Raw genomic sequence first — 25,325 nt, 5'->3', positions numbered from 1 at the left:
AATAAAACTATGCAGAAAGTAATCCCTGACGCCTCTATATGCACATTTTGATGAACCAACATATTGAAGGGTGCACCTGAGAAGCTAATGAACATGCTAAGACCCTCCTGAGACCTCCCCTAAATTTCAGCGCCAAAAAAAAAAAGATAAAAAGCCTCAAGACAATCCAAGGTGCACTCTCACTGGAACACATTCACACCTTGTGTCTCTGCTGTTTGTCTCCTAAACTCTAAGGGTCCCCACAAAACTTGCAACCGGGGGAGCAGCAGGCAGCAGCAGCTCGTCCCGGGCTAACCCCCTAAACATATCTCCAAGGCCCCCTTTTTCTCTGACTTCCCAGTGAGCTTTTTTTTTTCTTTTTCCTGTGACTTTTATTTCGTAGGAAACCAAAGGAGCCCTGCCTAAGCTCTCTCCTACTGCTGCTTCTACTCTAAGCCCTTCCTTCGTTTCGCTGTCCCCAGCTTTAATAAATGTGCTCTCAAGATCCCCTGGACTTATGTTGTGAGTCTTTCCTGCACAAAGTCAAGAACCCACGCACAACAGGTGGGCCCAAGGCAGACCCGCTCGGGGTCCAGGACCTGTTTGGGGCCGCTCCCACTGGCCGTGCCAGGAGAGCATGGACTTGGGTGAACTTGGGGGTCAGACAGACACTCCTGGCCACATGCCAGAGGCCATGTTGCTAGCGATCAGCATGGCCCCACCTGCCAGAGATGGTGGGCTCTCTCCTACCCAGTGGGGCCTTAGTGGTGCTTATTAAAGGAAGAAATGAGTGAACGAGTGTATGAACGAATGCTAAAATGATGTCCTTTCCCTGCGTCAGGCCAATCATGGAGGCTCCTTCCAATCTAACCACCTTCACAGACCTACACATTTTATTAGCGCATCGTTTCAGCTGTTCTTTAGTATCTTAGGTGCCATCTTAGATGGGTCCCTCCACCAGCCATGGACCCGGGGACAAGGACTTGAGGGCAGAGTGGCCTCAGGAGGCGTCCGAGCAGGTAGGGAAATGAGAAGGGAAGAGGTCTGAATGGGGAGGTACTACTATGGGTAAGTGGGGTTCAGGCCTGCTGGGGTGCTCGAGACGAAACAACACACCACGGGGTCGGGGGGGCACTGGGATGTCAGTCCTCCGACACTCATCTGCCCTTGGGGGCCGTGGGAGCAGCCGCTCCATGCTGCTGGGACCGGCTGAGCCGAGCGACCAGAGCTGGCAGTAGGAGGATGTCCTTGGGCGGGGAGGACAGGGTGATGCATGGGGCGCCAACGGTGGGGGGGCCTTGGGCCATGGGGGTGGGGGAGGACAGGAGTCAGAGGCTTATGAAAGGATGGCCCCCCGGGGTGGGGGGCAACGCTGGAGCTGAGGGGCCCACCAGGCGACCATGTGGTTTGGGGAAAGTGTACCAACTGCTTTTTATGTCTCCCACCTTGAAATTCAATTTAAAAAATTGGAACGGTTTAAGGTGTTCCGGAAAAACTGGAGTTTGTGTTTCAAAACTGTGGGTTGGTACGTAGGTATACGTCATTTGACTTTAAAAAATTCTACCTCTTTAAAGTGGCCTGGAGGCATTTGTAATGAACGAAACAGGCTGTCCTTGAAGAAGCTGTGATGAGGAGGAGACAACAGGCATTAAGAACACACACCCAACTTACAAAAAAGATCAGAGGAGGCCCCACACCAGCTGCAAACTCAGCGCTGCTCCCTGCGGCCCGGGTGAGAAGGCTCCGCAGAGGGAGGAGGGCCAGCAGCTGCGGACCAGCCTTCAGGAGGGGCACGGGCTGAGCACGAGCGGCGGCCCACTCTCCAGAAGGAAAGGCGCCATTGGAAACAGGAGTGCCTAGGCTGCCCCAGGGGACAGGGCGCCGGTGGGAAGGACTAGGTGACCGGAGACCGCATGGGACGAGGCCCCTGGGATGGAATTTCTGGCTGGACTCCGCCTCTAGAGACAGCTCTGTGTCAACCGATGATCATTGGCACCACGTCAACGCCAACAGGAGTCCCCACTTTAGGGTAAAGACAGAAACCACTGGAAGACAGCTCAGCTGTGATACAGCATGGCTGGAGGCAGCCCTGGTGCTAGACAGCTCCGCCCCCTGCTGGCCGGCTCAGTTCTGCTCCATTCTCTGCCAGTCTGCTCTGGCCTGCGCTGGTTTTCTCGAGACATTTTTGGTGGTTTTGCTCCAGTTGGGGAAAAGCAGTCCCCGGTGGAAAAGGAAAACGCACAGCCACAGGGGAGATGACTTATATAGACAGCAGCCTCTGCCCTAGGTCCCTGATCGGTGCATGCTCATGCAAATAAGGACTCCAAGTCCTCGCAGTTTGATTGGACCAAAAGGCACTGTCCTGATTGGTCAGAATGGAGCCATTCTGTTTGGTCCAGGAAGGACCAAGGGAAGATGCTGGGGATATAACAGCGTGGCTCCAATGGGATGAAGAAAGCCTCAGTGCTATTGGTTGAAACAGGATTCTGGACACTTCTTTGTACAGGCCGGCTGGATGGCAGGAACTTAGTGCTGGCAGGCAGTTCAGTGCAGGCTAGATGGCAGAGCTGAGATGGAAACACATCTGTCAGTGTGCGGAGTTCATGCTTTTGCTGCCCTGGAACAGAGCCTGTGAAGGCAGGCAGGGCAGGGGCTGCTGGGGCCAGGGGAGGGGACCAAGCCATCCAGAGTCCTTGTACAGTGCTTCTGGGTGGGGCCTTCTGAAAGGACATCTGGCGGCGTGGGGCCAGGTACTTAACGTCCCTGGGCCTCAGCACGAAATGAGGAAAATCTGAGCACCTGACCTCCTAGAGTCATTACTGGGATTAGATGAGTCAATAGTTTGAAAAGTGATGAGAACAGCTTATTAATAAAGAGATGAATAGGGTCCGAGAGAGAGTCAGGGTTTGAGGCCAAAGGACAGTGAACAGCAGGAAGAGGGGCACAGGAAGAGGGATCCCATGCCAGCCACGGCCTGTTACCCAGACCTTCTCACTTAGTTTTGCAATAACTTTATTGGGCATGATATTGTTTCCACTTCATAAGTGAGGACACAAGGCAAAGAGAGGTCAAGGATCTTGCCCAAGACCCAGCAGGTGACAATGGAGAATTGGAACTCACACTCTGAGACTGGCAACTGCTTCGTGCTCGCATGGAAAGAGGTTCCCTACTCCTTTCCCCCGGATGAACGCAAAGGCCTCTCTTCTCGAGTGGCCCAGGGCCAGGACTCTGAGGTCTGTCCTCCTACCTCCCCTCTCAGCTCCCCCGCCCCCGCCGGCTTCACCCCCGCCCAGCGGCCTGGGGGCCCAGCCCAGCCGCCTCCCCACTCCTTCTGCGCCCCAGCGCCCTGCCCGCGCCCGGCCTCCTCAGCTAGGACAGAGCACTGGGGGAGGGGTCACCCCACCCGCAGACTTTGAGGCCCACACAGATGCCACTCATTTCATACAGCAGGTGTTCTCACTTCAAGAGACAAAGAGCAGTTTTGACAAAGAGCAGGTTTGATCCCCAGTCAGGTCGCATACAGGAGGCAACTGATAGATTTTTTTCTCTCACCCCCGCCCCTGCTCCCTCCCTTCCTCTCTCTAAAATAAAAATCAAGTGAGGATTAAAAAGGAAAAAACATCACCTGGAGGGCATATTTCCTAAGTCCTCCCAAGGCCCTTTGGGAGGATGGGAGGCAGAGCAGATTAAGGGAGAAAGGAAAACTGCCTGGGTGTCTGACTGTGAAAGGGGCAGTTCCCGCACTCCCCGAGCTCCCAGCTGTCCTGTCCTCGCGTAACCAGGAGCAGGGGGCAGGGGGCAGGGGGCAGCTCCTGGCCCCTTGTCAAGGCTGGGCTGGGTCCAGCGCCCCAGCTGTGCGGAGGGGCAAGAAGCCACACCTGGCGCCCGGGGGCAGGGGCGGGGGCGGGCGGGGCCCCGGCTGTGAGTCACCAGGGGCGGATGTCCTCCCCCTCCAGGAGGAGTCCCAGCAGGTCTGCCCCCTCACCTCGCTGGCTCCCAAGGGCACCTGTCACACCATGGCTGCTCAATGGGGCTAATAGGGTCACCACCGGGGCAGAGTTTTGGGGACACGGTGAAGAGGTGACCCCTGTTTCCTCTCAGGACTGAGTCAGGATTGGGGGTCCGCGTGACTCCAAACTTGACTCCCTCTCGCAGCCCCGCGCCAGACCAGCGAGGCCTATCTGCTGTCTTCTTCCTTTTGATGTTGATCTGACCTCACGTTTTTAAAGAAGTTGCAAGAACTGTGCAAAAAAGGAACCTTCATGTCCCCTTTACTCAGGGTCTCTGATCAGTAACATTTGTCACATATATTTTATACAGAGATAGAGATAGAGATAGAGGTAGAGACAGAGATTCAGCTATATGGAGCTAGAGGGTTTTTTTGAACTGTTGGAGATTAGGTTGCGACACCATGCCTCTTTACTTCTAAATGTCCCAGTGTCTTTCCTAAGAACAAGGACTTTTTTGATGCAATCACAGTACAATTTTCAAAAGTGGTAAATGTATCATCAATGCAGTATTGCTGCTTACTTCACAGCTCACATATAGATTTTCCCAATTGTCCCTCCGGGTCTGGTTCCAATCCCAGACCATGTACTGAACTTAGTTCATTGGTCTTTCTAGTCTCTTTTAAACTGCCCTTCTTTGTCTTTCATGGTCTTAACTTCGTTTACAAAAAGATGGACAGAAAAAGGGAGAAGCACAGAAAAAGGGGGAAGCGGAGTGTGCCGATTATCCTCACGCTGTTTATGTGTATCTGGGAGCTCTGTCCTCTGACAGGGCCTAGAAGCAAAATTTACAAGAAGTAAAATGTACTCTTTACAAGAGTACAGGCAATTTATTTAGCAGAATGCCCCTTAATCTAATCCTTTAAATTGTTTCCTCATAATTTCACTCAAATCATGCATTTCCATCAAGAATACTACAGAAGTGATGGATCTGGTTTCCTGTTGCAGTTGTAGCAAATGACCACAAACTAAGCGGCTTAGAAAAACACAGATTTATCATTGCAGAGTCCAGGAGGTCAGGAGTCTAAAATGGGTTTTGCCGAGCTGGAGCCAGAGTGTCAGCGGGCCGTGCTCCTCCGGGAGATGTCTGGGGAAGAGCCCGCTTCCCTGCCTGTAAGCGACACCCACATTCCTGGCTCCGGGCCTCTTCCTCCGTGTTCAAAGCCAGCACCATGGCATCTTGAAGGCCCTTTCTAACTCTCCCGCCTGCCTCTTCTATTTGTAAGGTGCCTTTCAGTTAAAGAGCCCGTGCAGATAACCCAGAATAATCTCACCTGAGGATACGTGTATTGATATGGAGGGGGGCCAGGGGAGAGAGAGAGAAACATCAATGTAAGAGAGAAATATTGGTTGATTGCCTCCTGTGTGTGCCCTGAACCCGCAATCTAGGTCTGTGCCCTGACTGGGGATCGAACCCACAACCTTTTGCTGTATGGGACAGCTCTCCAACCAACTGAGCCACTCAGCCAGGGCTTAAGATCCTTAATCACATCTGCAAAGACCTTTTGACACATGAGATAACATGTTCTTACATTCTGAGCACTAGGATGTGGACATCTTTGGAGGGTCATTATTCTGTGTTTCATGTATTTGTCCTTCTTAGGGGATGACATCCGGAGGCATGCAATGTCAGTCTGTCCTGTTATTGGGGACAACAACTCTGATACTCAGTTATGGTTGTATTTGCAAGGTTAATCCACTATAACCTTTTTTTTTTTTTAACATTTGTAATTAATAGTAAATGTGAGGGAGGTTACTTTGAAACTATGTAAATATCCTGTTCCTGCTTCCCACCAGTTTGGCCCCCATCGATGATTATTGGCTGAGTCCATTATTACTGAGAATCCTGCAAAACAATTCTCCATTTTCTACGACAATTCCTTACCATTTAACATAAGGGAGAGCTTGGGCTCCTCCGTTTATTTATTCCTTTATCTCATTTATGGACTCAGACTCTCTCTTATTCCATGAACATTCTATTATTAAAGCGATTTGTTTTCATGTTCAGATTCTCCCAGAATTAGCCAGTGAAAGCCCCTACGAACTGGCTCCTGTATCCTTTTGACAAGTCCCCTCATTTCTTAAACACTTGCTTACGGCCTAAGATGCTCCAGGCCCAAGTCCCCGTCGACGTTGCAATCAGCTGTTTCTCACGAGAGCTTTTCCTTTTTGCACGGAAAGGTATTTTGAAAACCAAGACCTTGGTGCTGGCCGCGCTCCTTCCTTTTGGGCTGATTTTGCTTCTAGGCCCTGTCAGAGGACAGAGCTCCCAGATACACATAAACAGCGTGAGGATAATCCGTGCACAAAGCTACTCCGCTTCCCCCTTTTCCTGTGCTTCCCCCTTTTTCTGTCCATCCAAATCCTCGCGCTGATGCTGATACCTGAGCTCCTGCTGGGCTCACTGGGGCCTTCCACCATCCCCACCTGTGCCTTGACCCTCACTTCTGCCCTTCTTCCTGCGTTTTCTTTGGATCGTTCCAACAAATCTCAGGAAATACTTTCAGGATCGCCGTCCTAAACCACGGCAAAAAGTAGAGGTTAATGTTTGCACTACCTTTGTTTGTAGCCTGAGGATGTACAGGGTGGAATGCGAAATGCGGAGTTCACTCTCGTGTTCTTCGTTAATTCTTGCGTTATTTTCTATATGAATAACTTTAAAGCTATTTTGCCCACCCTGCACAGGCAACGTGTTCAAAAGCCCAGTGTTCAAAAGCCCCCCTATTGGTATGGTGACATGAGGAATTTGAAACAGTTCATTGATTTCTCCTTGTAGTAGTTTATTTTCAGTTGTTTCCCTCTAACGTTTGACGATGATTTTTAGTGGACAAAAGATTAAAGTGGTTCCAAAGTCAAACTTATACACAAAGCTAAACTCAAAGACGGAGCACTCGCCACCCCTGGCACTCATCCCTTGTAAGTACCAGTATCTAGCTGGTGGCTTATCTTCTTAAGTCTCTCTCTCCCCCTCCCCCCATCCTTCCCCCCCCCACCCTTCTCTCCCTCTCTCCCTCTCTCCCTCAAAGGGGAAAAAAGACACAGGAACACTTCCTACTTCCCCGTTTTCTCTCACGCCATGAACCCGCGCCCTCAGCGCCCCAGTGGGCTCCTCCGGCCTGAACCTTAGGCTCCCCGGTCTGCACTCCCTGCGCCGGCCCTTCTCCGCGTCAGGGCCGCAGGGAGGCCGGCAGAGGCCCAGCTGGCCTTTCACGGGCGGGGCTCTCGGTTCCCATCTCGTCTCAGTTTCCGCATCTGGCAAACGGAGTCGGCCACACAGTTTACATCACGCGCTGTCGGGAAGATAGAACGAAACGCCCTGGAGAAGGAGCTCAGCCCCGTGCCAGGGAGGAGGTAACTGCGTGCTGTTAGCCCTCAGAGCCAAGCAGGGGCCGCACGGCCTGCCTCCTACTCAGCCTGGGAGGCGGTTGGGGAGCCCGGCGGGGCAGGGGCGGGCCCGCTCTGCGGCTCCCTCCCGGCTGCGTCCCCGCCTCTTCTCGGAGCCACGCCCCCCACCGGCCTCTGCTCTGCTTCCCCAGTGTGTTTATCGCCCCTTCCTCCCCGCCTCATTTCCCCCGCCGCCAACCCCCGCAGGCAGACTCTGATACCCGAATGCCTTACGGCACGACAGGAGCTGGGGAAGCTCCTGCACAAGTGGAGTACGGGAAACTGAGGCTAAGAATTAAACAAGGCCAAACAATCTGCGCAATTTCCAGCCAGCTCGTGGATCGCAAGGTTTTATCTTCCCTGACTGAGGGCACTTAGGAGCAGATGGGTTACACATTCCAGGCCATCTTGGGGCTGGCTGGCCTCAGTCCTGATCCCTTTTCAATAACGTCCTTTAAAAGCACATCTAACCAGAGCTGGCTGGTGGACTCGGTCGTTGGGAGCACCAGCCCTTACACCAAAAGGCTGAAGGTTCGATTCCTGGTCAGGACGCACACCTGCACGTCCGGTGTGGTCGCCGGTCAGGGTGCAGTGTGTGCAGGAGGCAACCGATCGACGTTTCTCTCTTGCACTGATGTTTCTCTCTCTCCCTCCCTCCCTCTCTCTCTGAAAAGCAGTGAACAAAATGTCCTTGGGTGGGAAATACATACATACATACATACATACAAATAAAGCTAACCCGAAAAATAACCCTGATCCCTCTATACACACATTTTGATGAATCAACAAATGGAAGGACACACCTGAAGAGCTAATGACTATTCTGTTAAGACCGCCCCCAGAGACCCTGGCCAGTGTGGCTCCGTTGGAGCATCATTGATTCGATCCCCAGTCTGGACACCTATGGGAGGCAACCAATCAATGCTTCTCTCTTGCAGAGATGTTTCCCTCTCTTCCTTCTCTCTCTCTAAAAGCAATGGGGGAAAAAGAAATCCTTTGAATAAAAAAAAAAAATACCCTCCCCTAGGACTCCAGCAGCCAAAGAAAGGTAAAAAGCATCAAGACAACGAACGCACAGCGCCCACACCTTGTACCTCTGCTCTCCGTCCCCCCAGAGAGTGGTGGGCGGCTCATCCCAGGCTTAACTTCTGGCTGTCCCCTACCGGCCCCCACATCCTGTCTCCAAGGCCCCCTTTTCCTCTGACTTTCTCTCTCTGGTTGCTGCTTCTACCTTAAGCCCCTCTTTTGTTCCACGGTCCCCAGCCTTAATAAGCATACCCTCAAAACCCCAAGCATTTGGATTTGTGTTGTGAAGTCTTTCTAACACTAAGTCAAAAACCCACACACCACCAGCAGCTTGAGGCAGAGCCGCGCTGGACCCAGCCCCCATTCAGGGACAGTGTGACCTTCCAACCCATCTTCCGGGCAGTCAATATACGGGGTCCGGCATCAGTAGCACCTGCTTGAGGGTGGTTGGTTGGGTAATAATGTGGGTGTAATAATTTGTAGTTTTCATGCCAACGTTTCACCTGTAATGTCACACGGTGCGCTTGAGTGTGATAGTGTTATGTAACAGAATTACATGGTTATGATTTTGTAATAAAAAAGGGGGGTTATTTGCGCTAAACCCTGTATTACTGGAAAAAAGTACACAGTAATGCCTTGGGAGTGTTCTCATAAATAGTCATATTGTGCCCTAAACCTCATTTGTCTTTTGCCCCTCACTTGCGAGGCCCTAGGGTGTTCCACGGACCGCCCTTCGGGGCTGCTCATCCGCCCCCAGGGGGTGGCGCGGTCATGTATGACCCACCGCCACAGGCAACGCTGCCCGCCAGCCCCGCACCCGCATCACCCTGAGACCACATCGTCCACTTTCTCCGGGGCGCCTCCTTCACGAGCCCCCCAGACTTGATTTCCAGAACTGCTGCCCCCATTCCCAGGATATGGGCAAGTTTGCTTGCAGGCATTTCCTGGCTGTGCTGCTGGTCAGTGTCCCCAGCTGGCCAGGGGCACAGTGGCCCCTACTCACAGCTCTGGGAAGGGGATGGTGAAGACAGCCCCGCCCAGTGTGGCGCCCGCTGCCCCGCCTGCAGCCCCCCGCCCCTGGAGCTGCTGGGCAGTTGATGGGGGTGTCTGTGCTTGGGGGTGCAGAGATCGGAGCAGGAAGGTCTCTCTCTAGGCTCTCAATCCAAACCCCTCACATCGTGGGGAACAACCACAGCCTATACGGGGCAGGGAGTGCTGGCCGAGTCCCTGTCTCCTACAGCTGTCCCTGGTCCCCTACCAGCTGGGCTGTGGAATTAAGTCGGCTTTGACCCCAAAGACCAGGTGTCCTGGGTCCAGCTCTGCCAACGCCTGGCCTTCCATGCCTCTCCCGCCCTTGGTTCCGTCACATGAGGTCAGGAATGAGGCTTCCGCCCAGGCGACCAGGGATCTGACAAGAGCTGGTCCCATTGCCTGGGAGCCCAGTGACCCGGAAACCTGGGGCCAGCTGGCGCAGGGCAGGCAGGTGGGGGCAGCGCAGGGACGCCCAGGGTGCGCTGGCACTTCTCTGGGGCACACCTGGGGCTCACCTGGCCAACAGGGAGGGGGCGGTCGCAGCCCAGGGCCCTCATTGGCTGGGGCGACAGGGGGCACAGCCCAGGGGCGGGAAGGCGCCCAGGGGCGGTGCCCGGGCTCTCTGGCCAAAGCTTCTCAGCGGCGCTGCGCCTCACTCACCCCGGGAGCCTTCCACGTTCTGCGGGCCGTCCTGGTAGCGTCTGCCACCGACCCCGCTTCCCGGCCCCGTTTCGACCCTGCCTGCCCCAGCCCCACGGCATGAGCTGCTTCGAGGAGGAGGGCAGCTGGAGCCTGTCCTTCAGCGGCTCCGGCTTCCTGGGCCTCTACCACGTGGGCGCGACCCACTGCCTGCGGGAGCGCGCCCCGCGCCTCCTCCAGGGCGCCCGCCGCTTCTATGGCTCGTCGTCCGGGGCTCTCAGTGCCCTCTGCATCATCTTGGGCTTGCCAGTCGGTGCGGACGGCGCGGCCAGGAGGGCGGGGCTGTCGCCAGCCCCAGCGGAAGCAGATCCCGACAGGGGGAGGGGGAGGGGATGGGGGGTTGATGTGGAGGGAGGGGTGTTCCAGAGCCCGAGCTCGGCGTCCAGCCGGCGGTTTTTACACCCTCACCCTCCCGCTTAATCCTCATGAGAACCCTACCAACTCGGGGCTCCGGTTATTCCCCTTCCACAGAGGCAGGCAGAAGGCTCAGGGCCGGGAAGACTGTTCCCAAGGTCACTTGGGGCCACACGCAGGGCTGGGCACAGACATTCTGAGCGTGAGAGCAGAGGACCCTCCACTCCCACGGCAGCCGGGAGGGAAGCAAGCCCGCCCAAGTGGCAGGCTCCCTGGCGGCTTAGGCCCCTGTCCCTGTGCCTGCAGACGCCTGCTGTTCCTACCTTCTGGACATGGTCAAGGGGACAGAGCGGCTGAGCCTGGGCGTCTTCCACCCTGCCTTTGCACCCATTGAGTATATCAGGCAGAAGCTGGAACACATTGTTCCCGACAACATCCACATCCTGGCCTCTCAGCGGCTGGGCATCTCCATCACCCGCTGGCCTGATGGACACAATTTTATTGTCACGGACTTTGCCAGCCGGGAGGAGGTCATCCAGGTGAGCAGGTGGGGGGCCCCAGGGCCTGGTGGCAGTTGGGTGGGCTCCCTTTCCTACAGAGTGACTTCCAGGCACATCTGCAGGGTGGGGGTGGGGGTGGTGAACTTACAGCCCCTCAGCTTACAAATGAGGGAGTTGAGGGGCAGAGAGGGGTGGCAAGGTGAGTAGGGAGACCCGCTGGCCTGCGGGGGGCCCTCAGCAGCACACAGAGGGCGTGTGGCTGGAGACGGGGAAAAGTCAGACTTACAGTCAGACGTTTTTAGTCCGAGCCCCCCAAAGGGGCTGCTCCGTCCAGACAGGTGCCTGCCAGCCCATAATCCACCCCGGTCCTCCGTTTTTAAGGACTATATGTATTTATCTTTAGAGAGGAGAGGGGAAGGAGGAGACAAACATTGATGTGAGAGAGAAACATCGATCAGTTGATTGATTGCCTCTTGGACATGCCCCAACCGGGGGCCAAACCCACACCCCAGGCATGTGCCCTGACTGGGAATCGAACCCGCAGCCTTTTGCTTTGCGGGACAACACCCAACCCCCTGAGCTACACCAGTCAGGGCTCCAAGTGCTTTCTGTTGCAGACGGCAAACATTTAGTGAGCATCTGTATGTGCCGGCCACTGCAACTGTTACAGGGAACGACACAGACCAAGTGTTGCCTAAATCTTGGGGCTCCTAGTCTACCCAGTGTGGGGTACAGATGGTGACCCCATCTGCAATGAATGAAGAAGCCATCCAATGTCGAAGTAGAAGAGGCCTGTGTGACAGAGCCGCGCGGCCGAGGAAGGAGGGTGGGGCAGGAGGGGGGCGTGCTCGGAGGGGCAGGGGCACGGGGCCACCCTGAGGGGCCCAGCCAGGAGTCCCGTGCTTCCCCCTCTGCATCTCTGCCCACCCTCCCCTTCGGGGTCTGCACCTTCTACGCAGACTGGGGTCCCTCCCCGAAGCAGAACCTGCTGCCTCTGGGGGCCTGTCTGAGTCTGCGCCCACCTGAATTCCTCGGGTGCGCAGGGAAGGGCCCGTGCCTTGCTGCAGGCTGCTGTCCACGGCTCCCCGAGGAGGCCAGCTGGGGACGCCAAAGTGCGTTCCACCGTCTTTGCCTACATGGCACATAGTACAGGGCCTGGCACGTGGCGGGTGCTCGGGAAACATTAGCTGCTGTCACTCTTGTTATTAATCTGTGGGAAGGAGGTGCTCACCTGTGTCCCTGTCTGGGCAGAGCCAGGGTAGGTTCGGCATCTCCCGGAGAGGCCTGGAGGGATGTTCCCAAGGGTTCTGGGGGACAAAGCTTCTCTACTCTGTGAGAGTAGCAAGCTCTGGCTCAGTGATTCTCAAGTAGGCAATTTTCCCCTGGGGGCCGTGCAGCAGCGCTGGAGACAGTTTTGCACATCACGACTGTGCATGTGTGCATACATGTGCACATGCATGTGTGCGCCTGTATGCACTCCTAGCATCTAGGGGGTAGAGGTCTTGCTATGCACCCTTCAGTGCGCAGCACAGCGCCCCTGCACTCGGCTGCGCCGACGGATCCTGCCCTAAGTACCAGTCGTGTCAGGGCCCACGGTCAAGGTCTGTTTTGCTGCAGGACTTGACAGAGCCTCTCCGGGGAAGAGTGGGCAGTGCTTTCCAAGGGGGTGGAGGAGTCAGGTTTTTTGTCTGGGGAGCCTCTGGTTGGAATGAGTGTCCAAGGAACAACGCGTTGGGAGATGTCCCTAGATTCGCGGGGGAGCGTTCCTGCCAGACTGGTGGAGGGGAGGTGGAACTTGGTGCCTCTGTTTGTCCTTGGGGGAGACTTCGCAGCAGCAGCCCCAAGTCTGCAGGGGTCCTGTCAGCAGGAGCAGGGGGGCGGGGCACGGGGCCGAGGTGGGAGAAGGGCAGTTGTCGAGCCAGGCCTGCATTCAAATCCCTTCTCCGCTCTGAGCACGTGGCTGGGACATGGTGTCTCCTGGGGCCTCAGTTCCCTCCCCTGGATGCAGGACAACTGACGGCCACCTCGTGGGCTGTCCTGGGGTTGGCCATGGTGCCCAGAGCAGGTCTGAGTGTGCATGAGGCGCGTGAACAGTTGTCTTCGCGGGCTCCTGTCTCCCCAGGCCTTGATCTGTTCCCTGTACTTTCCTTTCTACTGCGGGATGATCCCCCCCGAGTTCAGAGGGGAGGTAAGTGGGTGAGCCCCTGCCCTGGGCTCTGCACAGCCGGGGCACCTGCGGGCGAGGGGGCGTGGGCGGAGGGCACCTCATTCCCTGAGCACCTACTGTGTGCCCGCCTTCCCCCTGCTCCTGGGGAGCTCAGAGCACGCTGGGCTGAGACAGACCCCATGACTCAGGGGCAGCCATAGGTCACCGCCGCAGCCCCCTTTCGGCGGGGGGCTCGGCGGCAGTGCGGGAGGGGGCAGGCATCCTGAGGGCAGCACCGGCCACCCCCACCACAGCGCTACATCGACGGGGCGCTGAGCAACAACTTGCCCTTCGCGGATTGCCCCTCCACCATCACTGTGTCGGCCTTCCCTGGGACAGTGGACATCTGCCCCCAGAGCTCCTCCGCCAGCATTTTCGAGCTGAACGCCTTCAATGCCAGCTTCCAGATCTCCACCCTGAACTTATTCCTGGGCATCACCAGCCTCCTAACCCCCGGCCGTGAGGTAGGTCTGGCCACGGCGTCCAGTCTGGAAGGTGCTGGAGCCTCAGCCGTGATCTGGGGCCCTGCGAGGCACACTCTGAACACTCCCCAGAGCCTCGGGGCAGTTAGGACACAGGCCGCTCGCCCTACAGCCAAGCGCTTGAGCCCGCAGCCTGGAGCCCAGGCCGCGCTCTCAGCACCCTTCCCCTCCTGAGCGCCCGTCGAGTCAGACGGCCCCGGCGAGGGCCAGCGCTGCCGAGCGCAGGGTGGAGCGGGGCTTCTGCCTGCGCTCTTCTGAGTCAGGGCCTGTGAGAAGGTACTGTGACTGGCCCTGCATCTCCGGGAGGGACTCCACAGCCCAGAGGGGTTAAGTGACATGTTTGAAGTCACACAGCCTGGATGCAGCCAAGCCTGGTCTCAGACCCTCAGCCAGCCCTGTCCCGCGCCGTGAGCTGCTGCCCTAGACTGTGGCCACGTGGGCCGTCGGGGCGGAGGCGAGGCACGCGCTCAGGGGAGGGTGGACCGCAGGCCCACTCCTGTTTTTTGCGGCTCTATATTTCTGGAAAATAGGTGATTTGGTAACAAACAGTTTGCCATCCTAACAGGCTCCCCCAGCCCAACCACGCCTGCGCCCCCCCCCCAGCCCCCTGTTCCCTACAGCTCTCACGGTCGCGCAGGGCTTTGTAGTATGTGGGACGGCCCGGTTCCCGCTCTCCGGTCCCCTAGAGGACCGGTGGACAGACCGGCGCAGCCCTGTTTTGCAGCCCCGGAAACGGAGGCGCTCGGGAAGGTGGTGTGGCTGCCCTGAGGCCACAGAGCAAGGGAAGGCAGAGCTCCTTCCAGGACCCGCAGGTGTCCTGTCCCCACGCAAGGGACACTGACCGAGACAGGTGGCCATGGATGCCAGGGCCCTTCTGCCACCTCAGGTTGGTCCTGGAACTGAAGACCAAAGGGCAAAGGGGGCCCTCATCCACCGACCTATGGGAGCCAGGCAATGGCCCAGGCACCCTGGGCCAGAGCAGGCGGGGGCGGGGCTCGCAGCCAGCGAGTCGCTGCACATTCATCCCAGCTGCCATCCTGTGGAACCCCCTCCCCCTGCCCAGTCCTGGGGCCCCCCAGGATCCTTGAGCCTCGCTGAGGGGCCTCTTGGGGAACACAGGCTGGAATCACTTCCACTTGAAGGCAGGTCTCTGGCCTGCGACCATCAGCTTGAGGGGCAGCCCGGGCCTTCCTCAACCCACCCTGCGCTGTGTGTTGGCAGGTAGTGGCCCACTACTGCAGACAAGGCTACCTGGACACTCTGAGGTTCCTGGAGAGACGCGGTAGGTGCCAGCCGCCCCAGGAGCTGGGGTCACGCCCTGTGCGAGCGCCAGGCACATGGTGCCTCTTGGGCGTCTGGAGTCTCCTGGGCCTCAGCTCACTCACTCTCTTCCTCAGCATCTGCCCTGTGCTTGGCCTGAGTTGGGTGCTGGGGGCCCAGGGAGGACTCACCCATGTGTCCCACTCTTGAGCTGCCCAGTGACCAGTTGAGGGGGACAGATCCAGAGAGCGACATCTCCCTCCGAGAGACAGAGGGACGCTCAGGGCTATGGGAGCCTGGAAGAGGAACCTGACCCAGTCTGGGAGGCAGGGGGTGGAGTGGGCAAGGAGGGCTTCCTGGAGGGGGCGACAGATAAGTTGGACTTTGTCTAGTGAGGGAGACTATGAAAGATCGAAGGTGGAAAGGAAGAGGACAATCTAGTCAGAGAGGACAGATAAGAGCAAAGGGACATAAGTCAGACCTTGAGGGAACATAGTGTGGCTGCAGGTGTGAGTGTGTGTGTGTGTGTTCATGGGGCCCTGGGTGGGCCAGGGAGGGCTTGGATGCCCGCCCATAGGTCAATGCTCTTCAAAGTGCTAGAGCTGAGATTCGAACCCAGGTTGTCTGGCCCCAAAATTCACGTCCTCGACCCTTGCCCCCAACTGTGGCCCCAAACACACAGAAGCCAGAAAGCATTTGCTGGGCACTTGCCACGTGCCCAGACCTGGGCTTGAGCTTTAGTCATTCACCCGGTTCTCACAAAACCCGATAGAGCAGGTCTTTATTTTCCCGGTTCACAGGGAGGGAAACCGAGGCATGGAGCTGCTGGGTCACACAGCTAACAGGCGGTAGAGCCAAGATTTGAACCCCAGGCTGGGTCTTCGGGGCCCGGGCTCCGAGGGACTGCTAGAACGGGAACAGGAAGAGTTCAGAAAAGAAAAAGGAAAAGAGGAGACGAGCACGCACAGGAGACAGGGAGCAGCGTGGGGCGGGGGACGCGGGAAGGGTCTTTCGGGAGGAGCCCTGGGTCTGCCCAGTGGCAAGGGGGTCCCCAGAGCTGAGTGTTGGCACTGAGCGGAGCAGATAGTACGGACAACGTGGGGAGCCTTGGGAGTCATTGTCACCAGGAGGCTTCCGACGTGCCGACCTGTCACATCCCGCCTCTTGCCTGACCCAGGACTCACCAAGGAACCGGTGCTGTGGACGTTGGTGTCTAAGGAGCCTCCAGCCCCAGCTGACAGGACCTGGGACACTGGTCCTGACAGAGGCCAGGAGGTGGGCCTGTCACTCAACTGGGCAGTGCCCAACGTGCTGGTCAAGGACGTGCCCAACTTCGAGCAGCTCTCGCCACAGCTGGAGGCTGGTACTGCCCCTTCCTCCCTGCTTGCTCTCACACAGCAGGCTGCCTGCCCTCCGGGCTTGGGGCCGGCGCCCTGCTCTGAAGACGCTGCCAGCCTGGAGGAGGGCAGGCCTCCTTCTGAGACCCCGCTAAGTGCCATGCATGGGGCCATAGGGACCTGGCCCGGGTGTCGCTCGCCCCTCGCCACGACCGGGGGCTTCGGGGGGGGGGGGTTTCCGCAGTCCAATCCGTGATGAAGTTGAAGCCCCAGAGGGGAAGGGACTCGCCAGGATCTCCGGTGGGACTGGCCCCCAAGCCTGTGCCTGAGGGAGCCAGGCCTTGGCCCACCACCCAGGAAAGGGCAGGGGCACAGAGGCACCTGGGAGGGGCACATGCGGAGGGCCTGGTCTCATTTCATCTCCTCGGCAATACCCTGAGGACAGCCCTAAATTGTCCGTGTTGCGCAGATGCGGGGACCATGACGCAGAGAGGTCAGGCGACGTACAGAGGGCAGGACCGCGAGTTCTGCCCTGAGCCACGTAGCCTGCTGTTCTGTGCGGCGACCTAAACGTCACAGTCGCAATAACGGGAAAGCAGGGGATCCCACAGACACATGGGAGGGTGCGTGGGAGGGGGCGGGCAGTGAGTTAGATCAGCACCTGCATGAAATGCGAGAGGAGGAGCTGGCCAGGCAGCGAGAGGGGAAGGACAAGTGTCCAGGAAGCGGGCACAGCACGTGCAAATGTCCTGGGGTGGTGTGGGGGGCAGGTGAGCGGGGGCCCTGCCGCGGTGACGCGGTGGTTGAGGGGCAGGATGGTGGGGACGAGCTGAGGGAGGCTGGAAGGGTCAGAAGCTGGCCTGGAGGAGGGAAATGGGCCCGATGGGTTTCCTGGGGGGACCCTCCTTTTCAGTGGTCCCTGCTCCCCGGCACTCCAGGCTAGTGATGGCTGCACCTAGCTGGGGGGACAGGCTGAGAGGCAGGAGGCTGGGAGGAGAGATGGCGGTGGTGAGGCCAGAGCAGGGACCGCGAGGGGGGTGAGGGGAGAGGTGCGGTGAGGGTGCCTCCTTCAGCGGTAGAGACCCCCCAGGACTTGGCCGTGTGCGGAGCCCGAGGTCTAAGCTGGGCGCTCCGGAGCCCGGGCAGCATCGCTGCCGCCACACGGGGGCACCCGAGAGCTGCCTGTTTGATGGGTCAGCACCAACCTGGGGGCGGGTCTTCTGGCTTGGCCCCTTACAGGGCATCCCTGCGTCCTCACCTACCTGTCCAGGGACGTACGTCCTGCCGCTGCAGGGGAGGTAACCAAGGCTTGGGGAAGGGAAGGGACGTGTCCTAGGACGCGCGGCAGGCAAGCCGGAAGCAGCGTCTCCGGAATGTTCCTGTGAACGCCCAGCATCTGTCTCCAGAGGCGCGGCCAGAGTCAGGTTGGGGGGGTGTGTGTGCCTGCGCCACGGTCCGGGCGGGGATTTGGGCTCTAGCTCTGCCCCTAGCACGTCTTTTCCACTCCGGTGGACTAAGGAGATAAAGAGCATGGGAAGCGGTCGTTTTTGTCCCAGCTGCTGCCACTGCTGGGGTGAATAATACCGATGTGTTACCATTACCGAGGGAGGTAAGGCGTGGGCCCTGGCCGTGTCTCAGGCCGCCGCAGCAGGCTTTCCAAGGGGTGGGGGTGGGGGTGGGGGGGAAGAGCTGGAGGGGCCTGAGGAGGCTCTGGGTCCATCCTGGCCCTGCCACCTCCTGGCGACCACGGTCTCCGGGCAAGTCTCTTCTCCACTCTGAACGTCAGTCTCCTCGTCCATGAAAGGGCCGCACCCTGCCCCTCTCAGGGACAGTAATGAGAGCACAGGAGCTGAGGGTCCGGCCCCCGCCGGCTCACAGCAGGGGCCGGCTCTGGGCCGATTCTGTGGGCTGCATGAGGCGGAGAGGGAGCCGGAGAGGGAGCCGGCTGGACGAACAGCGGGCACGCGCCGGCTTCTCTTGCAGTGCTGAAGAGCGCATGCAAGAGGGACCCCCGGCCCTGGGCCCGCTTCTGCTTGTCGTGGCCCGGGCGGGCGCTGACGTACCTGCTGCTGCCCTGCACGCTGCCCTTCGAGTACGCCTACTTCCAGAGCAGAAGGTGAGGCCTGGCCAGGGGCGGGGCAGGGACCAGCCCCGACGGCAGGGAGGGCGGCTGGCACACCGTGCCGCTTGATGTTGGCTGAATGACTCAGGGGGGTCTTGGGGGGTTGACAGGGGCAGTGGAGCAGCTGCGATCAAGTGGGGGTGCCTGGTCGGCGCCCTGGCCCCACCCTGGTTGCTCCACCTGCCAGAGCCTCGGGGACCATGGGCTGGTTTTGAAAGTACCCCAAGGGGCTGGTCTGACTTAGGCTTGCTGTGCGGCCTGGGCCAGGTCTCCCAACCTCTCTGGGCCTCAGATTCCTTTTCTGTAAAACAAGGCTCTCCCATGGCAGGCTGGCTGTGGCTAAGCCCTCACTAACCGCTCTGACTGCTGGCTAATGGGTTGCGCTGCCTGGCCGTTCATTTATTCGAGTGCTAGTTATCGAGGGCTTCCCAGAGGCCCAGCCCTGGCTGGAGGCCAGGGAGGCGGCACTGAGCCAGACTCAGAGCCTAGCCCTGTGGGCGTGACAGCACACAAGTCCTCGCACATTCACACGTGTGATCACGGCTCTGCCCGGAGATCACCTCCAGAGGTCTACCCCGGCTGTGAACCACGATGGCTCCCACTAGGGGCTCTCTGGGCAGGATAGGCTCCTAGAGGCTTTTGAGCTATAATCTGAAGGATGAATAAGAGTCCCCTAAGGAAAGAAGGATGGGAAAAGCATTTCAGACGATGGAACAGCATGTGCAAAGGTCCTGGCACAGAAGGGAGGGAGACTTGTTTGATGTGCAGAGAGGGAGGCCAGCGTGGCCGGAGCCTCACGGTGGAGCACTGTCCAAGGTGTCGCTGGGGAGGCCGGCCCAGGCCAGGCGTGCAGGGCTCCGTGGCCTTGGGAAGAGCGCGGTCTCGCCCCAACAGCAGCGGGCAGGCAGCGGAGTGTGGCCCCGGTGTCCCGGGAGATCTGACTTTTTAAGAACCCTCCTTTCCCTGTGTCTGTCCTGCTCCATGCTGAGCTGGTGACGGGCCAGCCCCGCTCTTTAAGCCGCTGGGGGAGAGCTTTCAGCTGACTGCCTGGTCCCGCTCACCCCGAGCTGTGACACTGACGTCACAGGTGAAAATCAACAAGGAGAAAGGCACATTCTAGCCTTTTCAGTTAAAAAGAAACCCATGTGTGAGCCGTGATGGGGAGGCCTGTACAGCCCACGGGGAAAATCATGCTCGGTGTTTTTCTTTTTCTTTTTTAATTTTTATTTATTGATTTTTGAGAGAGAGAGAGAGAGAGAGAGAGAGAGAACATCTTGTTGTTCCACTTATTTGTACATTCATTGGTTGATTCTTGTATGTGTCCTGACCGGAGATTGAAGCCACAACTTTGGTGCATTGGGATGACACTCTAACCCACCGAGCTACCCGGCCAGGGCCTACGCTAAGTGTTCTCTGTAACTGATGCGGAGGTGCAGTAACAGAGGCAGAAGGTCCTGGGCAAGGGGGGTGACGGTCCAGCTTGTGTCGTGCTGTTACAGTACACTGTGGACCGTCTGCCCAGTTGGAAGTCCTGATTTAGAGGCTCCTTTAAGGGCAATACGGTGGCAGGGCAGGAGGGTGAGGCCCTGGCATCTGCGAAGGTGCCCCGCCAAGCGCTCTCTCAGCTGCGGTTGGCCAGCCGGCCCTCTGCTGCCGCTGCAGGGCTCCACTGGGGGCACAGGCGGGTGACAGCTGAGAGGGCTGAGTGTTTCAGGACCCTCACTCGGAGGAGAGTGGGTGCGGGGGTGTGGAGTGGGGACCAGATCTGAGGGGACGAGAGAGGAAGGGACCTAGAGAGGGAGGAGGTTAGGAACTGCAGACGAGGTGGCTGTCCTCATTCGGAGGGTGAGAAAGCCGAGGCCCAGAGAGGCTCCTTGCCTGCCCAGGTCGCACAGCTGGTGAGCAGTGGCACTGGGGGGCACCCCAAGCCAGCCTGGCCCCAGAGGCCCCCCCTTTCTTCCCCCTGGCTTTCCTTGTGCCCTGTGGGGTCGGCCCTAGAGGCCTGGCCACTCCCACCGAGTTCAGAGTCCCCCCAGGTCTGAGCTGCTCCGTGGTGGAACCAGTACCTGTGGATGGTTCTTGATCCCCGTCCCTAAAGCTGTTGCCGTCCCCCCAGGCTGGTGATGTGGCTGCCCGACATGCCAGCCGACTTGTGGTGGATGCAGGGCGTGCTGAAGAGCATGACCCTGGGGGCCTACTCCAGGACGAAGGACAAGTTCCTCGGGCTGGTCAGGTGAGGCGAGCACGCGGGCTGGTGCGGGGCAGGAGAGGCTGTCCTGGGTTGGGGGGCTCCTGCCGCTTCCCTGGACCCAGGCTGGCAGCCCGCATCGCCCAGCCTCGGGCGCTGACGTCTGCCCTCACTGGCCTCTGCTTCCCCCACAGCCTGCCGGCCACTGGCCTCCTCCAGCCTGAGGCAGCCCCTCCCGTGGACCTGGCCAAGGAGCCCAGACCCACCCTGCTCATCAGGCCTGAGGGGCAGCTGGCTGGGCCAGCCCAGTGACTGTGCCCGTGTCTGCCCCCTGGAGGGAGGCCCAGCCCCTGGCCCAGGCTGGGCACTGGAATTCTTGGTCACGTGGAGGACCGAGGGGCAGCCTCCCTTCTTCTCTCTCAGACTCTTGTCTCCACCCGTGTGAGTGGGGAGCCCTTGGGAGCCAGAGGAGGCCCCACCAGCCCCTCTGGAGCCCCTGCTCCTTGGAAGCAGCTGCCTGGGGGCTGGGGACTTCTTTCTGGGGAGAGGCCCAGCCCTTTGGCATGTCCTGGGTCACGTGTGCCCAGGTCACCCCAGCCCTGTCCCATCAGAGGGAGAAGGAAGCTGGAGCAGACACACATCCTGGCTCTGGAGCTTCCTTCTCGGGGAGCCGGGGCAGCTTGCAGAGGAGGGTCTGGGCACCGTGGTGGAGCCGAGCGCGGGGCTTTACAGAGCCTGAGCCAGAGGCTCCCCTCGGCGGTCGGGGCGCCAGCGGGCCTGAGGGGGGCCAGGCCTCCCTCACATCCTTCTGTGACTTCGGCGGTCCTGCACCAGCCTTTGGGGGTGACCCCCATGGTCTGCGCACTCCAGCAGCCTTGATCTTGACTTCCTCCGGGGTCCACCCAGCCAGAGGCGAGAGCCCACAGGACACGGGTGGTGAGGGGAGCGAGGCCAAAGGGGTCACAGTCTTTTCGGAATCCCAGCTGCACGTGCTCCTGCTGGGGTGTCCCCGGCCTGCCACCAGCACAGCCCCGCCCCCGCCTCATTCCACAGGAAGGTCGATGGTGCCTCCACCCCGCTCCCGCCCCCTCCCTCTTGGGCAGAGAGGAGGGTGAGACAGCAGACTTTTTCTGGCCTCTCTGGGAGCCACTGCCCTCCCCGTCCCAGAGCAGAACCCACACGGGAGCTGTGGCCAGGCGCTGAGATGGCTCAGCTAACAAAGCAGACAGCCCAGGAGTGGACCTGGGCCAGGGTTCCCTGCCTTGTTACCTTGATGTCCTCCTGACACAGAGCCTGAGGTGTTAGATTGGAGGAGGGATCCTGGGCTCTGAGTCCAGAAACACCTCTGTTCCAGGCCCGTTTCTGCAACTCGGCATTGACGTGACCAGGGGCAATCCCTTTCCTCAGCCCTCCCCACCCCGCCCCGTGCAGAACAGACACCATAACATGTACACCGCGAAGGATCCATCTGAGACAATGAAGCACCCCATGCAGACGCCCTCCCCTGGTAGGGAGGGCTGCTCAGAAAGGGAGAGGGGGCAGTGACAGTGCCTTAGAGACACTTCAGCTCTGTGTCCAGCACCCAACTAGGAGGGCCCCCTCTGAGCCTCCCCCCATCCCCGGCCGGGGGGGCCGCCTGCACAAAACTCGGGGGAGCTGCGATGGGGCCCTGGGCCTGCGTCACGTCAGGGTCCTCTCTGTTCTCTGCACCGTGGTCTCCCCGCAGCTGTGCTTGCATCGGGGTCCACCGCCTCCCCTCCCTCCTGTGTGCCCACCAAGGACCCCTCCGCGCCCTGCAGCCCTGGCTTGGCCATGGCCCCTGTCGGTGAACCCGGCCAGAGGGTGAGACGCGAGTTGCCAGCACTTGACAGGGGGTGATAAGTACATAGAAGTTCATCACACAATTCTCCCTAATTTTATGTGTCTGATGTTTCTGTAATAAATGAGCACTTCACCTTAAAACTTTGATAGTATATACAAATAGGAAAATATGCATCAAGACAGCACAGAAAACAAAACAAAAGCAGGCCCCGGGTAGTTGCGGTTTCCCACAGTCACAGATGGGGAAGAGCGGCAGGGTCTGGCAAGCCGCGCGCGTTCAGCACCGCGGACAGCGACCCGCCGTGGCCGCCCTTCCTGCCGCCTGCGCTGCCTTAGGGATCTCAGGGGGCAGAAGATTTCCGGGTCCGCGCTATTTAGGAAGAGTCTGCGGGCAGAAGGCTATTCCGCCTCTTGAACACCTGCAGAGATGGAGTGCTCAGCCGCCAAGTCCTTCGCACGCGCTCCGTCACCCCATCAGACTTCGCTTGTAAAGCACGAGTTCAAATAAAATTGTTAAGAATTTCCAGGTGGTGACCACAGAGCGCTAAACCCCAAGTGCAGGGCCCTCCTAGCACGGGGCCCTGTACGACTCCCACAGTGGCGTGACCATGAGACAGGCCCTGCATCTCTACCTGCCTACCGTCTGTCTGTACCTCTGTCTGTGCCTCCATCTCTGTCCGTACCATAACTGCACCAGCAGGTAACCATCGCCGCGAGCAAGGTGTTTCCAACACTCCGGAGGGTACTTGTGTGCGTACACCCATTCAACCCTCTCAACCTGACCCAAATTAAGCACTTTTCTGGTCTCTGTCGCCGTAGATTCGCTTGTCCTTGAACCGTATGTGAGCGGAATCACACAGCATGTCACCATTGGTATTTGGCTGCTGCTGTTCTTCATTTTGATTGTGAAGTTCACCTGTGTTGTGTATACCAGCAATTCCTTTTTTTTTTTCTATCGCTGTGTAGTAAGCATGCCATGGTATGAATATATCATCATTTATCCATTCTACTGTTGATGGGCATTTTAATTGTTTCTAATTTTTTGTCTGACATGTGCAAATCATTCCTAATTTGGCCTTTCAAGCTAGTTCCTGTGTCCTTTTGACCTATCCCTATCATTAAAAAAAAAAAAAAAAACAACTTTCTCATTTTTGGGCTCAACAAATGTCTTGTTGGGCCAAAAAATGTCTTTGGCCAAAAAATGTCTTTGGCCCAAGACTTTTTAGGCTCCTTTTGTACTTTTTCGCCCAGACCTGGAACTGACCTTTTCCTCAAGAAGCCCTTGTTTCTTCTGGTGGGGAGGTACTTAGCAGCCAAGCTCTGGGCGGCAGGTATGCCCAGTATTACGGAAATCCCAGCACCTCAGGGCCTTGGCAGCAGAGATAAGAAATAGGTATTTTAAAAACTAATAAGCTCACATCAATGCCTCAGGTTCCAATCCAATACCACACGGCTCTCCCCTGCCTCCTTTCATAGGAAGAACCGCATTCGAAGCTTCAGCCATTCACTCATTTGCTCAATTCCTTCAGCCTTTGGTGCGCTGTCTCTGTGTGACATCTACCTGTCCTTCATCACGTCTCAGGAGCTTTGGAGTGCCCTCTTTTGGGTTTGTAAGGATGTTCCCCAGCCCCCCGAGTCAGGGTGAATCGCTCCCGTTCCTCTCTCTGTCCCTGTGCACACATGCACCCTCAGCCATTTGTGTGCCCCCCCAGCCCCCACCCCGTGCCAGGCTGCAGGTGTCTCAGCCTAGAACAAGGAGAGGCCCTGGCCGGGTGGTCCAGTGGGTTAGAGCATCGTCCTGATGCTCCAGGGTTGTAGGTTCCATCCCCAGTCAGGGCACATACAAGAATCGACCAGTGAGTGCATGAATAAGTGAAACAACACATCGGTCTCCCCTCCCGTTCTCTCTTCCTTCCTCCCACCTCTGAAAATCAGTTTTAAAAAATTACAGAGCAAGAAGGAGAGAGAGGGAGTAGGTCCTGCCTGCCTGCTGTGCCCCGGATTCCCGGCGGTGTAGTTCTCTGCCTCCACGCTCGCGGCCATGCCACCTACAGGCACAGACCGCCATTTCTTTCGCATCTCTTCTCAGCTGAGGACAAGGAGTCTCAGAGAACTGGACCAGGATTTCATGGTTTTAATCTGCGCGTTTCCCCAGACCCAGACATGCACTAGGTGCTTAATATATGTATTTTTTCAGCGAATTCTAAAACCTCTTTAGAATTCTGTTGGTCTCAGAGTGTCTAGATGAGAAGTACTTTAGTAGATGCGGGTTTGGGGCGCTATCTGGTCAAAAGGTCTTTGTAGGTTTGGGGTTGGTCCTGGAAAATGCAATTAAGCCCCCACCCCTTTCTGCCCCCCGGAGATGATGAAGCATGTTTTTCACAGCACATGTCACTGCCAGACATCACCTCGGCTACTCACAAACGTAAGCTCTGAGAGGGCCAGGAACCTGGACCAGTGCCTGGGACAGGTCAGATGCTTCCTAAATATTCATTGAATGAAGGAATGAACCTGTAAGGTCACTTCGAGCTGGAGCAATTCCTGAGTCTGTGCCGAGCGCTCGCGGGAAGGACGGAACCAATGGCTGATGAATGAACGCGTGATGGAGGGGATGGGGATGCGGACTGCGGGCTGGGAGGGGGAGGGCGGGGGGGGTCTCCAGGGTCCGTGCGGGTACCGGCGGCTGGGTGTGGGCGGGGCAGTCCTGAGGCCCCACAACGTCACGTCTTCGGAGGGCAGACGGCGCGGCGGGCGGGGCCATGACGTCATACCGGCGGAGCGCAGCCTCTGAGCCGCTGGGGCGAGGCGGCGCCGTGACGTCACGCCTGCGGAGCGCCGCGCCGCGGCTGGGCGGCGGGCGTGGGCGCGTGCGGGGTGCGGGCGCGGCGCGGCGCGGCGCGGGCGGGCGGCGGCGGCGGGCGGCGCGGC

The 25,325-nt window shown here is 58.3% G+C and overlaps 1 protein-coding gene across 1 annotated transcript; it reads left to right on the top strand.

Annotated features, from left to right (window-relative positions):
* The first annotated feature begins 10,187 nt into the window (after positions 1-10,187).
* PNPLA5 (patatin like phospholipase domain containing 5) lies at positions 10,188-20,800 on the top strand. The gene is made up of 9 exons (XM_054582577.1): positions 10,188-10,380; positions 10,788-11,020; positions 13,104-13,169; positions 13,442-13,651; positions 14,891-14,951; positions 16,107-16,292; positions 18,250-18,382; positions 20,505-20,620; positions 20,769-20,800. Exons 1-9 carry the CDS (start codon positions 10,188-10,190, stop codon positions 20,798-20,800), a joined length of 1,230 nt encoding a protein of 409 aa, XP_054438552.1.
* The last annotated feature ends 4,525 nt before the right edge of the window (positions 20,801-25,325 follow it).

Source organism: Pteronotus mesoamericanus, unplaced genomic scaffold (assembly GCF_021234165.1).
Source record: "Pteronotus mesoamericanus isolate MK-2021 breed Mesoamerican mustached bat unplaced genomic scaffold, CSHL_Meso_final contig_702, whole genome shotgun sequence".
Classification (NCBI taxonomy): domain Eukaryota; kingdom Metazoa; phylum Chordata; class Mammalia; order Chiroptera; family Mormoopidae; genus Pteronotus; species Pteronotus mesoamericanus.
This window is presented reverse-complemented; position numbering and strand designations above follow the sequence as displayed.

Bases quoted from the DNA above. Each gene is read 5' to 3' on its own strand.
- PNPLA5 (XM_054582577.1), top strand. From the start codon at position 10,188: ATGAGCTGCTTCGAGGAGGAGGGCAGCTGGAGCCTGTCCTTCAGCGGC. The intron at 10,381-10,787 runs GTGCGGACGGCG...CTGTGCCTGCAG, and splicing joins CATCTTGGGCTTGCCAGTCG to ACGCCTGCTGTTCCTACCTT. The intron at 18,383-20,504 runs GTGAGGCCTGGC...CCGTCCCCCCAG, and splicing joins GCCTACTTCCAGAGCAGAAG to GCTGGTGATGTGGCTGCCCG.